The sequence below is a fragment of the Plasmodium yoelii genome, assembly GCF_900002385.2.
Source record: "Plasmodium yoelii strain 17X genome assembly, chromosome: 3".
Taxonomy (NCBI): Eukaryota; Apicomplexa; class Aconoidasida; order Haemosporida; family Plasmodiidae; genus Plasmodium; species Plasmodium yoelii.
The window spans coordinates 758810-774072 of NC_036175.2; the positions used below are offsets into that span (position 1 = coordinate 758810).

The following is a 15263-nucleotide window of genomic DNA, read 5'->3' on the forward strand; positions in this document are numbered from 1 at the left end:
TAATAAAATACTTTACTAACAAATAATATTGAAATATTGTTTTATTGTGGAAACTTCATATAATTAAATATGAATTTTATCGAAAAGACAAATAATAATACATTATAATGATATAATTTTTATATATTTGTTAATGATCCAATTTGGGATATATGGTTTTATATTATAAAAAACTGGATAAATAGAGAAAAGGCTAAAGACTAAATTAATGTTAAATCTATTTTTATTATTCCATATTATATTATCATTATTTAATGAATCATCATTTTGTAATCTAAATTAGCATTTTTTATCGTAGAATTAATAAAATATAGAATTATTAATAAATTATTTGAATGTATGTACATTGATAACTATAGCAGTAGAATATATAAGATAAAATTAACTATATAGAACATTTAGTGAATATTTATTAAAATTTACATATTAAAAGAGATAATATATCTTATCTCTCTCCTCTCAAAGGTCAATATAACAACCTAATTACGCACAGTTTTCTATTATACTTTAAAATTTCCATCAATAGTTATTTATGCGTTAATATTTAATATTTACTAAGTATTATTTTAAAGACTATTTACATTCGAAGACTTATTTAAGCTTATAAATAAAATAATAAGTATGGGTTCAGTATTAATTGTTGTTTTAACAGTGGAAAAATATGCAAAATGTATTATAAAATTGCCCAATAAGGAATATTTATAAATTGAAGTATATGGGAATAAAATAAAGTTATTTAACGCATTAAAATTATTTTTTAATTTATATACATTCATTAAAAACAATATTAAAATCATGTATATACAATTAAAAAAGGGAACAATGCAACTTATTTTGAAAATACGATAATTTTAATAAAACATGTTATATAGTATTAGAAATAAGTAGATAAGTATTTAATATATTTTAAAAAAATGACTATTTATATACTTTTAAGGATTATATTAATAATGAATTTCTTAATTGTTTCGATTTTTGCAGTATATTATTTGTGGGGCATCATTTATTAAAACAAAAGATATGATGTTGTTTATTTTCTATATTAAAGCATATGTATAAGAAGATATATTCTAAACTCATTACAATGTTACTTTAATTTTTATAATAATGCTCATATGAGTGTTATTAAGGATAAGAATTTATGTAAAATGTATTAAACACCCCGCGAAATAAGGCAATTATCTAACTACAATAAATTATATATTGTTCTATATTATATTTAAATTGATATTAATAATAATAATAACATGTTTAACCACAGACAATTATATATCATGGTTCAATTATTTTGTCATTTATTAAGCATAAAATATGTAAAATAATATGATGTTACATAATTTACATATTATAAAAAAAATGAAATTACAATGGACAATCGCCTGGTAAATAATTTTTTTAATAAAATTTGCTTTTCCTTATATTACCTATAAAATTCATTAAAATATATTTTTATTATACTTTAAAAATTTTTTTTTTAGTGTGGAAGGTTTGATACATTGAGAATCTATTTACCTGATGACTTAAACAATTCTAAAACATTGGATTTTCATAAAAATGATAATCTTAAGAAATATTGCTCTAATGGAGACTCAGGGGATACAGAATGTAATACTGAGGCCGATAAAATTAATGCTGGATGTTTATGGCTCTTCGAACAAAATATTGTTAATAGGATTAGTACTTTAACTAAAGATCACTCTGAAGTGTTTATTGTATACGTCATGATATGGTTAGGTCATATGTTAAACCTAAAGAAAGATGACAAAATCAAAAACCTAAATGATTTTTATGATGTGCATATAAAGAATAATACGCATTATACTTATTGTAAAAAAAATAATAGTGATTGTAGTAATACATTAAAAGGAATAACGGGATATACTAATTTTAAGGAACTCATAGAAAAAAACGAGTATTTGATGAATGTTGGTATTAATGATATGTCTAATTTTTATGATGCATTTAAACCATTATGTAACATGTATACTGAACTTAATGCACACAACACAGAAGATAAGAGATATTTAGAAAATGCAAAAAAATTTGGTGAAAAATATGAAAAACTTCGCAACAATTCTAATAATACTAAGGGTAGTCCCTATTATCAAGTATTGTCTACGTTATCAAATTATTATAATAATTTTAAAGATTTTTGTAATATAAATAACGTTAATTGTAGCGATATCCCATCACTTCCAGATATAAACACAACACAAAATTCTGTACACAGTTCTCAACAAGTTTCTGAGCGAACTGTACAAAAAATTGCACAAAGTTCTGAAGATACATCATCAAGTTCGTCGATAACAAACAAATTAATTCCAGTTTTATCGATAATTGTTGCAATACCAATATTCTTGGGAATTTTTTATAAGGTAAACAATAAGGAATTTATAAATTATTTTCATTATAAATATCCAAACGTTAACAAACAAATTATACGTTTCTTAACATTTTATATTAGTATTCGTTATTCGGATTTCGGAAACGATCTCAAAAACATTTAAGAGAAAAGCTAAAAAAATAAAGAAGAAAAGGAATCATTAATTTATGACTCTGAACATAGCGATCAATATACTTTAATATATTTTTATATTTGGAAATAACAAACTTTTATCAAAATGTTTGGATAATTTTTATATATTTTTATGTTTTGGGTTAGGGTTAAATATTATATTGTATTTAATTTTGTATAATTTGACAATATTTATTGGTTTTTAAATGTTTATCAAATATATTTACCATTTTTGTATGGTTAATCCCGAGCTGAAGTCTAAATATGCAACCAAAAAAGGGGTATGGCCATTAACATGAAAAGGATCACATAATCTTTTTTCATAAGTTATAATATATATAATTGAGTACTCATATCGATTTAATATTATTAAAAAAAATGTCTATATTGCATATATTAATATAGATATTTGCTATATAATAATTGTCATTATATAAAATTTGTTAATATGTGGTTACATCGAATTATGCATAATGCAATATATTTCTTTATTTAACGAAAATTTTATTTAGTAAAACTTATAATTTGTATCATATTTGTTTTAAATTAAATTATATTACGCCAACATAACTTTAATAATAACATTATATATGAAGTTGGGTATGAATTATAATAAAATTCATTTTGATTATTCATCTAGATTATAATATACCTTCAGGATAATGGGAATACTTTTATTGTTAATTAAACATATTACCAATATATAATAGGTAGTTAAAATATAGATTCATAAAATATCGATCGAGATTCGACAACACAACGATATCTATAAAATATATTTTATCCATATAATATTTTTAATAATACATAAAGATTACATTATAGATATAGTCATACTATCCTTTTAACTTTCGATTATATATATTATAATTTTATATTAAAGTTTTAAATTCAAATAATAGGAATAGTTCTATATATTTTAATTTATTTCCCATAATGGTATAATATTAGATTAATCATTAATTTTTAAACTTTATAGTTTTGAAGTATAAATATATTACATTTAAAATTTTAAAAAAATAAAATATAAGTATATAATAAAATTTTATGTTATAGTTTGTTATAATACTTTAAACAATTTGGTATATAAAATTAGCGTTATCATTATATGCCTATAAATATAAAACTAGTAAAATGGTATAATAATAACTAATATTGAAATAATGTTTTATTGTGAAACCTTCATATAATTAAACATTAATATTATCGAAAAGATAAATAATAATACATTATAAAGGTATCAATGTTATATATTTTGTTAAAGATCCAATTGGGGATTTGTAGTTTTATATTATAAAAATATGGGCAATGGAGAAAAGGTTAAAGACTCAATTAATGCCAAATGCCATTTCAATATTACATATTATATTATTATTGTTTAATGAATCATCATTTTTTAATCTTAAATAGCATTATTTTATCATATATTTAATAAAATATAGAACTTTTAATAAATTATTTGAATGTATATCCATTGATAACAATAAAATATATAAGATAATAATGAACAGTGCAGAACATTTAGCAAATATTTATTTAAATTTATACATTAAAAGAGAAAATATATCTTATCTCTCTCCTCTTAAAGGGCAATATACCAACCTAATTAAACATAGTTTTCTATTATACTTTAAAATTTGCATCAGTATGTATATATGTTTAATATTTACTGAGAATCATTTTAAAAATAACATGCATCCAAAGACTTATTTAGGCTTATAAGTATGGGTTCAATGCAAATTGTTTTAAAGAATGGAAAATATGGCAAAATATATTATAAAATTGCCCAATAAGATATACTTCTAAATTGAAGAATATGGGAATAAAAATAAAGTTATTGAGCACATTAAAATGGATTATGAATTTATCTACATTCATTAAAAACAATATAAATTTATATAATTTCCATAGAGATGTAAGTAACATAACTTAATTTGAAAACATTATAATTTTAATAAAGCATTGTATATAGTATTAGAAGCAAATATATAAAAGTTTAATATATTTTAAGGATTATAGTAATAATATAATTTTTATTTTTTAGATTTATACAATATTTAAATTTTTGAAGGACATTCATTAAAACATAAGATATAAATATATTTCTTTTCTATGTTCAAACATACTTTAAATTCATTATAAAAGTATATCAATTTTTATAATAAAGTTATACCATATTTTATTAATAATAGTCTTTTTTGTATAAAATGCATCATATATTTAATCAAAAGTTTATTAAGCATCCCTCTATTTAAGGTAATTTAGCTAATTATCATAAACAGAAATAAAACATTTTTTTAGTAATACTACTATTATATTATTCTATATTAATTTAATTATTGAAAAACTTATAGTATATTTAACTATAGACAGTTATATATAGGGTTAAAGTATTTGCGTCGCATATTGAGGGTTGTGTATATAAAACAGCATGATTTTATTAAATTTACAAATCAAAAATAAAATCCCATTATAATGGATGCCGATATAGTATATGCATTTTTTAATAATAATAATTTTCTTTACATTTTTTGATATTGTATCATATATATCATTAAACTTTATTTTAATAAAATTTTCAATAATCCACGTTTTTATTAATTGTTTTTAAATGATTTCTTAGTGTAAAAAGTTCCAGGATCTAAGGAACTCGCTTTCCGATAATTTGAACGCTAGTGGAAGCTATGAATTTACAAATGAGGATGATTTCAAAGACTACTGTACTGGTAATAAATGTAATGATGATACCGGTAAAATTAGTGCTGGATGTTTATATTTGCTTGATGCATTCTTTAAGGATAATTCTGTGTTTAATTCTGTTGCAAAAAGTAACATCAATATTGTTGAATACATTATCATATGGTTAAGTTATATGTTAATCTTTACCCCAATTTATGAAAACACCAGTATAGAACCTTTTTATAAAAAATATATAAATAATGATAATAAGTATAATCAGGAAATAAATGATGTTACTGCTTATACTAGTTATAAGGATCTTATATATAAAAAAGAAAATTTGATGAGTATTAGTATTATAGATATGTATATTTTTTATGATGCATTTATATTATTATGTGACATGTATATTAAGCTTGAAAAAAACTCAAATTGCGATAATTATTTAGAAAAAGCTAAAAATTTTGTTGAAATATATGATGTACTTAATGAAGATTATTATAGTGGTAAAGGCAGCCCCTATAATCAATTATTATCTACATTATCAAATGATTATTGTAATTTAAAAAATAAATGTAATCAATTTCCAACTCTTCCAACATATTCACGAAGATTCGTAATAAAAAGGACACTAATTCCAATTGCATTTATGCTTGTTGCATTATCAATTTTCTTGGGAATTGAATATAAGGTAAATAATAAATCAATTAAACAATATATTCATCACTGATTAATTTGTGAATATAAATAAATTATACATTTTTTAAAATTTTTATATTAGTATTCGTCACTTGGATTTCGGAAACGATCTCAAAAACAATGTTTAAGAGAAAAAATAAAAAATATAACGAAGAAAATGATTCATTAATATATGATTCGAATATTAATAATGATTAATATATGTTAATAAGTTGTCTATTGGGAAGTAATTTTTGTATAATTTTTATATAGTTTTTATGTTGTGGAACCCATATTCGGGTTAGGGATAAGTATTACATTGCATTTAATTTTTTGTAATTTGAACACTAATTAAATATATGTACCATCCCGTATTCTTAATCAAGAGATGATGCCCAAATATTCACCCCCAAATGGGGATAAGCTAATATAAATGGGGTTGTATAATATTTTTTCATAAGTTATAATATATATAATTAAGTGTTCATATCGATTTAATGTGATAAGAATAAAATGTCTATATTGCATATATTAATTCATATTATGATATATCATAATTATTTATTATATAAAGCTTGTTAATCATAATTATAAAGAATTATGCATATCATAATATATTTCTTTATTTAACAAAAATTTTATTAAGTAGAACTTATAACTTGTATCATATTTATTTTAATTCAAATCGTATTTTTATAACCGAAAGTATAATAATATTATTATCAAAGTATAATTATAATTCGATTCATATTAATGATTATATTTTTAATGTTAATTAAGCACACTACTAATGTATAATAGATATTCATAAAATATAGATGCATGGGATATCGATCGAGAATCGACAATACAACATTATCTATAAAATATTATTATGCTTCTAAGATTTTTTTAATTTTTAATTGTAGTTACTATTATCTTCTTGTATTAATAGAAGTTGCTTCATACGCTTTAATTTATTTATTATAAGGTATAATAATAGATTAATCACTATTAATTTGTAAACTTTATAGTTTTGAGGTATAAATAATTATATTTTAAAATAGTTAAAAAATAAAATATAAATATATTAATAAAGTTTAATATTATAGATATGATGCATTATTATACCCCTATAAATATAATATAATAAATTACTCTACTAGTAACTAATATTGAAATATTGTTTTATTGTGAAACCTTCATATAATTAAATATTAATTTTATCGAAAAGACATAATAATACATTATATATTTGTTAATGATCCAATTTGGAAATTTTAGTTTTATATTCTAAAAATATGGATTAATGGAGAAAGGGTTAATTACTTAATTAATATTAAATATCATTTTATTATTCAATATTATATTATCATAGTTTTTTGTAGAATTAATAAAATATAGAATTTTTAACAAATTAGTTGAATGTATTTACATTGATAACTATACAATAAAATGTATAAAATAAAATGAATTATGTAGAACATTTAATGAATATTTTCTAAATTTATATATTAAAATAGCAATATATCTTATCTCTCTCCTCTTAAAGGACAATATAACAACCTAATTAAACATAGTTTTCTATTATACTTTAAAATATTATTAATATATATTTATATTTTAATATTTGCTAAGTATTATTTTAAAAATAACATGCATTCAAAGAATTATTTAAGCTTATAAGTACGGGTTCAGTGCAAATTGTTTTAAAGAATGGAAAATATGGCAAAATATATTATAAATTTGCCCAATAAGATATACTTCTAAATTGAAGTATATAGGAATAAAAATAAAGATATCGGACTCATTAAAATGGATTATGAATTTATCTACATTCATTAAAAACAATATAAATTTATATAATTTGCATAGAGATGTAAATAACATAACTTAATTTGAAAACATTATAATTTTAATAAAGCATTGTATATAGTATTAGAAGCAAATATATAAAGGTTTAATATATTTTAAGGATTATAGTAATAATATAATTTTTAACTTTTTAGATTTATACAGCATTTAATTTTTTGAAGGACAATGATCAAAACATAAGATATAAATATATTCCTTTTCTATGTTTAAACATACTTTAAATTATTTATAAAAGTATATATATTTTTATAATAAAGTTATACCATATGTTAGTAACAATAACATTTTTTGTATAAAATTCATTATATATATATTTAACTAAAATGTATTAAGAAACCCTCTATTTAAGGTAATTTAGCTAATTATCATAAACAGAAATAAAACGTTTCTTTGTAATAATATTATTTTATTGTTCTATATTAATTTCATTATTGAAAAACTTATAATATATTTAACTACAGACAACTGTTATATATAGGGTTAAAGTATTAGCGTCACATAGTTGGTATAGTATATATAAAAACAGCATGCTTTTATTCAATTTACAAATCAAAAATAAAACCCCATTATAATGAATAAGGAAGTGGTATATGCATTTTTTAATAATAATAGTTTCCTTTACATTTTTTTATATTGTATTACATATAAATATCATTAAACTTTATTTTAACAGAATTTTCAATAATGCACGTTTATATTAATTGTTTTTAAATGTTTTCATAGTGTAAAAGGTTCGAAAATGTAAGGGGATGGATTTCCGATGAATTGAATGAAGGAAAATATCAATTTAACGATTATAATTTTTTAAATAATGATTGTAATAATAATAATTTTTTAAATAAATATTCTTGTAATAATAATAATTTACAAAGTGATTTTGATAAAATAAGTGCTGGATGTTTATATTTGTTGGATGAATTCATTAAGGATTGTGGTGTGAAACCCTCTCCTGTAAAAAATATCATTAATATTGTTGATTACATTATGATATGGTTAAGTTATATGTTAAACCTGGACAAAAGTGAAGAAAAAAACAATATAAATGATTTTTATATTGCATACATGAATGATTGTGATAAGTATAACACGAAAATAAATGAATTAACTGATTATGATAATTATAAGAAACTTTTAGATGAAAAAAATTATGTGTTGAATATGGATAGTAATGATGTACCTAAATTTTATGAAGCATTTAAATCATTATGTGAAATGTATACTGAATTTGATGAAACAAAGAAAGATTGCACAAACTGTTCGGAAAAAGCTAAAGAATTTGTTAAACAATATGAAGAACTTTACAAGAATCATATTGGCACTGAAGACAGTTCAAATAGTAAAGTATTGTGTACTTTATCAAATGATTATGATAATTTTAAAAAGAAATGTAACGATAATTCATCGCTTCCAACGATAGAAACAGAAAAAATTTCTGAAATATGTTCTGAAAAAACTTCTAAAAAAACTCATGTAATAGGATATGATGAATTGTCTGGAGAATTTTCTGAGGTTGCATTATCAGAATTATCACTAATAAGTAAATTATTTATAGTTTTATCAATATTTGGTGCAATAACAATTTTTTTAGGAATTTCTTATAAGGTAAATAATATGTAATTTAAAAATTATTTTCATTATATATATGTAAATGTTAACAAAAAAATCATATGTTTCTTAACATTTTATATTAGTATTCATTATTTGGATTTAGGAAAAGAGTTCAAAAACATTTAAGAAAAAAGCTAATAAAATAAAGAAGAAAACTGATCATTAATAAATTATTCTGAATATGATGATTGATTTATTTTAAGAAAGTGTCTATTTCGAAGTAATTTTTGCATAATTTTTATATAGTTTTTATGGTGTGGGACCCATATTGGGGTTAGGGCTAAGTATTATATCTCATTTAATTTTTTATAATTCGAACACTAATTTAATATATGTATCATCCCGTATGTTTAATCAGAAGATGAAGTTAAAAATATGTACTCCCAAAGTAGCATTGCCATTAATATGAAAAGGGTTACGTCACATTTGTTCATAAGTTATAATATATATAATTGAGTGTTAATATATATTTAATATGATTAAAATAAAATGTATATATTGCATATATTAATATAGATATTTGATATATCATAATTGTCAATTATATAAAACATGTTAATCTGTGATTATATTGAATTATGTATAACACAATATGTTTCTTTATTGATAAAACATTTTATTTAGTAAAACTTATTATTTGTATCATATTTGTTTTAATTTAAATTATATTACGCCAACTGAACTGTAATAATAGCATTATATATGAGGTTGGATATTAATTATAATTAGATTCATTTGGAACAATTGTCTACATTATAATATACCTACAGGTTAATGGGAATATTTTTATTGTTAATTAAACATATTACCAATATATAATAGGTAGTCATAAAATATAGATGCATGGGATATCGATCGAGATTCGACAACACAACAATGCCTATAAAATATATTTTATGCATCTAACATTTTTAGTAATACATAAAAAATGCACTATATATACAATATTTTTTATGTTTTAATTTTAGTAACTATTCTCTTTTTGTATTAAAATTAATTAGTATTAATAGAGTTTCTTTATACGCTTTAATTTATCATAAAGTTATAACATTATATTAATCACTATTAATTTGTAAACTTTATAGTTTTTAGGTATAAATAATTATATTTTAAAATAGTTAAAAAATAAAATATAAGTATATAATAAAATTTAATGTTATAGTTTGCCATAATACTTATGAACAACTTGGTATATAAAATTAACGTTATTGTCCTAATATATATAATATTGTATAAATGACTAAAACTGAAATATGTTAAATTTGTAAACATATACAATTACATATTAATGCAAAGTATAATGGTATGTAATAATTAATTTAATTTGAATTAATAATATTTTTATTAGGTTATTATATATATAAAATTCACAAATATATTGTTATTGCTAAATAATATGTTCTAAATACTATGCTTTAAAACAATGAAACAAAAAAATTACTAATTGATTTAAAGTATTTTGATTAAGCACATTAATTATTCCGTTGTACTATACAGTGATATAGCAGTAATAAAAATAGCAATAACAATAGATAAAGTATTAAATACGAAAAAATCATTAAATTTATTTGATTCGAATAAGTTGATATATATTATTAAACTTGTAATAAGATTAAAATTATATGCACAAAACATCAAATGAAATATTATAACATTTATTTAAGTAAGATTTAATGCTATAATATTAGAATTAACACTACCAAGAAAAATAATATTAATAATTTTATAGTTTTTCATAATAAAACTAAATATAGTTTATTATAAAATATAAAAGTAAACTATATATTTAGAAAATAATTCTAAGGCATTTTTAATGTATATACGAATTGAAAGATTTAATGTTAAAGGAATACAATACATAATTAGCTATATAGAATAGGTAAATTTTATATGGCTATATCCTTGTCTTAAAAAAGTATAATTCCCTTATCTCTCCTATCTAAAATGTAAATATAACAATTTAATTACGCATAGTTTTATATTATACTTTAAAAATTACATCAATAGTTATTTATGTGTTAATATTTAATATTTACTAAGTATCATTTTAAAAATAATATGCATTAAAAGACTTATTTAAGCTTACAAATACGGTTTCAGTGCTAATTGTCGTTTTAAACCGTGAGAAAGATGTGCAAAATATATTATAAAATTATATAATAAGATATATTTCTAAATTTAATTATATAGGAATAAAACTAAAGTTATTGAAAATGTTAAACATAATTGGAATTGATATATATTAAATAAAAATAATATTAAAATTATGTATATGCAATTAATAAAGGGAGCAATGCAACTTATTTTATAAATGTTATCATTTTAGAAAAAATATATATTATAAGAAAAAAGTATATAAAAATTTAATATATTTAAAAAAATGATTATTTATATACTTTTAAGGATTATAATAATAATAGAACTTTTTATTTTTTAGATATATATATTATTTAAGTTTTAGAAGGGCAATCATTAAAACATAAAATATAAATATATACCTTTTCTATGTTCAAACATGATTAAATTATTTATAAAAGTATATCCATTTTTATAATAAAGTTATACCAGATTCTAGTAAGAACAGCATTTTTTGTATAAAATTCATTTATATATATTTAACTAAAATGTATTAAGCAACCCTCTATTTAAGGTAATTTAACTAATTATGATAAACAGAAATAAAACGTTTCTTTGCAATAATATTATTATATTATTCTATATTGATTTAATTATTAAAAATTTATAATATATTTAACTACAGACAGTTGTTATTTATAGGGTTAAATTATTTTCGTCACATATTGGGAGCAGTGTATATAAAACAGCATGATTTTATTAAATTTACAAATCAAAAATAAAATTCCATTATAATGAATAAGAAAGTGGTATATGCATTTGTTAATAATAATAATAATAATACCCTTTACATTTTTTGATATTGTATTATATTTAAATATCATTAAACTTTATTTTAATAAAATGTTCAATAATATACATTTCTAATAAATGTTTTTAAATGTTTTCCTAGTGTGAAAAGTTCGATAATGTATGGGAGGCTTTTCCCGATAAATTGACCAGTGATAAACAGTATGATTTTAAAACACAAAATTTCTTAGATAGTTATTGTTATGATGATGGATGTAGTACTGATTACGGAAAAATTAATGCCGGATTTTTTTATTTGCTTAATCAATTCTTTGATAGTTCTGGGTTATCGTATAATGTGCAAAATAATACAAATGTTGTTGAATATATTATTCTATGGCTAAGTTATATGTTAAACCTAAAGAGTACTCAAGATGATAGCATTACCAATCTAAATAATTTTTATAAAGTAAATGTAGATAAACACAAAAAGTATAATAGTTTCATTGAGCCTATAAATAAAAAAAAGGAATTGATGAATATTTCTAATGATAAAGTGTCTAAACTTTATAATTTATTTAAAATTTTATGTGAAATGTATACTAAAATTGATGATGACAAAAAAAAATGCACAAACTGTTCGGAAAAAGCTGAAGAATTTGTTGATGAATATCAAAAACTCCTTAATGATACTGATAATGGAAACAGTTCATATAATCAACTATTGTGTACTTTATCAACTGATTATGATAATTTAAAAAGTAAATGTAGCGATAGCTCATCCTTTCCAGAGATAAAAACACCAAAAAATTGTGTAAAAAGATCCAAACAAAGTTCTCAACTAATTTCTACACAAAATTCTGAAGCTATAGCACAAAGTCCGTCGATAGGAAACAAATTATTTATAGTTTTATCGATATTTGGTGCAATAGCATTTTTTTTAGGAATTTCTTATAAGGTAAATAATAAGGAATTAAAAAATTATTTCCATTATATATGCAAATTTTAACAAATAAATCGTATACTTCTTAACATTTTATATTAGTATTCGTTATTTGGATTTCGGAAACGATTTCAAAAACAAAAATTAAGAGAAAAAATAAAAAATGTAAAGAAGAGAGTGAATCATTAATATATGATTCGAAGAGAGCGACTATTTCAGGAATAGTAATAATTATTGATATACGATAAGAAACTGTCTATTGGGAAATAAATAATTTTTGCATAATTTTTATATAGTTTTATGTTGTGGGTCAGGGTTGTGTTTATGTAACCCATATTGGGGTTAGGGCTAAGTATTACATCTTTATTTTTTTATAATTTGAACACTAATTTAATATATGTACTATACTCGTATTTTTAATCACAAGATGAAATCAAAAGTCCAAATATGCAACCAAGAAGGGGCATAAGCTAATATGTAATGAATTTCGTAACATGTTTTATAAGTTATAATATATATAATTGAGTGTTTATGCCGATTTATTATGATTAAAATAAAATGTCTATATAGCATATATTAATTCATATTATCTATATCATAATTGCCTATTACATAAGCCTTGATAACCCAAAGCTATATTGAATTATGCATATCATAATATGTTTTTTTATTTGATGAAACATTTTATTTAGTAAAACTTATAACTTGTGTCATATTTATTTTTATTTAAATCGTGTTATCCAACTGAAATGTAATAATAGATATTCATAAAAATATCGATCGAGAATCGAGAATACAACATTATCTATAAAAGGCATTTTATGCATCTAACATTTTTAATAATCAATAAAAATATGCATATTAATAAAAAATTAAATTATAGATATATGTATACTATCCTTTTAATTTTTGATTATATATAGTTTCATTTTATGCTAAAGTTTTAAATTTAAATAATAGAGATACTTATATATACATTAGTTTATTTACTATAAAGATATAACATTAGATTAATTAATATTAATTTTTAAGCTTTATAGTTTTTAAGTATAAATATATTACATTTAAAATTGTTAAAAAATAAAATATAAGTATATTAATAAAATATAATGTTATAGTTTGTACTAATAATTATAAATAATATATATAGAGAATAACAATATTATTATACCCCTATAAATATAATATAATAAATTAATATACTAGTAACTAATATTGAAATATTGTTTTTTGTGGAAAATTAATATAATTAAACATTAATATTATCGAAAAGACACATAATAATACATTATAAAGGTATCAATGTTATATAATTGTTAAAGATTCAATTTGGGATTTGTAGTTTTATATTTTAAAAAACTGGATAAATAAAGAAAATGATAAAGACTCAACGTTAAATTTCTTTTTATTATTTCATATTAACGCGAATTATATTATCATTATTTTACCATAGAATTAATAAAATATAGAAAATATAACGAATTATTTTAATGTATATCCATTGATAACAATAACAATAAAATATATAAGATAATAATGAACAGTGCAGAACATTTAACGAATATTTATCTAAATTTATATATTAAAAGAATAAATATATCTTATCTCTCTCCTCTTAAAGGGGAATATAACAACCTAATTAAACATAGTTTTCTATTATACTTTAAAATTTCCATCAATAGATATTTATATGCTAATATTTACTAAGCATCATTTTAAAAATAATATGCATTCAAAGACTTATTTAAGCTTATAAGTATGGGTTCAGTGCTAATTGTTCTTTTAAAGAATGGAAAAGATGGGAAAATATGTTATAAAATTACTCAATAAGGAATACTTATAAATTAGAATATGTAGGAATAAAAATAAAGTTATTTAAAATGTTAAAATATAATTGTAATGTATATATATTAATTAAAAGTAATATTAAAATTATGTAATTTGGATAGAAAATGAAGCATATAACTTTAAAATACTATAATTTTAGAAAAAACTATATTATATATTATAATAAACAAGTATATAAAAATTTAATCTATTTTAAAAAATTATTATTTATATGGTTTTAAGGATTATAATAATAATAAAACTTTTTTATTTTAAAATTTATACAGTATTTAA

The 15263-nt window shown here is 20.0% G+C and overlaps 4 protein-coding genes across 4 annotated transcripts; all 4 read left to right on the plus strand.

Annotated features, from left to right (window-relative positions):
* Positions 1 to 1367: 1367 nt before the first annotated feature.
* On the plus strand, positions 1368 to 2527 carry PY17X_0320101 (PIR protein; the record flags this gene model as incomplete). The annotated part of the gene is made up of 3 exons (XM_022957827.1): positions 1368 to 1382; positions 1479 to 2375; positions 2465 to 2527. 3 exons carry the CDS (start codon positions 1368 to 1370, stop codon positions 2525 to 2527), a joined length of 975 nt encoding a protein of 324 aa, XP_022810696.1.
* A 2463-nt stretch (positions 2528 to 4990) lies between these two features.
* PY17X_0320201 (PIR protein) lies at positions 4991 to 6062 on the plus strand (the record flags this gene model as incomplete). Its single annotated transcript, XM_022957822.2, has 3 exons — positions 4991 to 5005; positions 5139 to 5885; positions 5976 to 6062. The coding sequence occupies 3 exons, from the start codon at positions 4991 to 4993 to the stop codon at positions 6060 to 6062; spliced, it is 849 nt and encodes a 282-aa protein (XP_022810695.2).
* A 2235-nt stretch (positions 6063 to 8297) lies between these two features.
* On the plus strand, positions 8298 to 9480 carry PY17X_0320301 (PIR protein; the record flags this gene model as incomplete). Its single annotated transcript, XM_022956681.1, has 3 exons — positions 8298 to 8312; positions 8450 to 9328; positions 9418 to 9480. 3 exons carry the CDS (start codon positions 8298 to 8300, stop codon positions 9478 to 9480), a joined length of 957 nt encoding a protein of 318 aa, XP_022810687.1.
* A 2724-nt stretch (positions 9481 to 12204) lies between these two features.
* PY17X_0320401 (PIR protein) lies at positions 12205 to 13331 on the plus strand (the record flags this gene model as incomplete). The annotated part of the gene is made up of 3 exons (XM_022956610.1): positions 12205 to 12219; positions 12363 to 13157; positions 13245 to 13331. The coding sequence occupies 3 exons, from the start codon at positions 12205 to 12207 to the stop codon at positions 13329 to 13331; spliced, it is 897 nt and encodes a 298-aa protein (XP_022810686.1).
* Positions 13332 to 15263: the final 1932 nt, after the last annotated feature.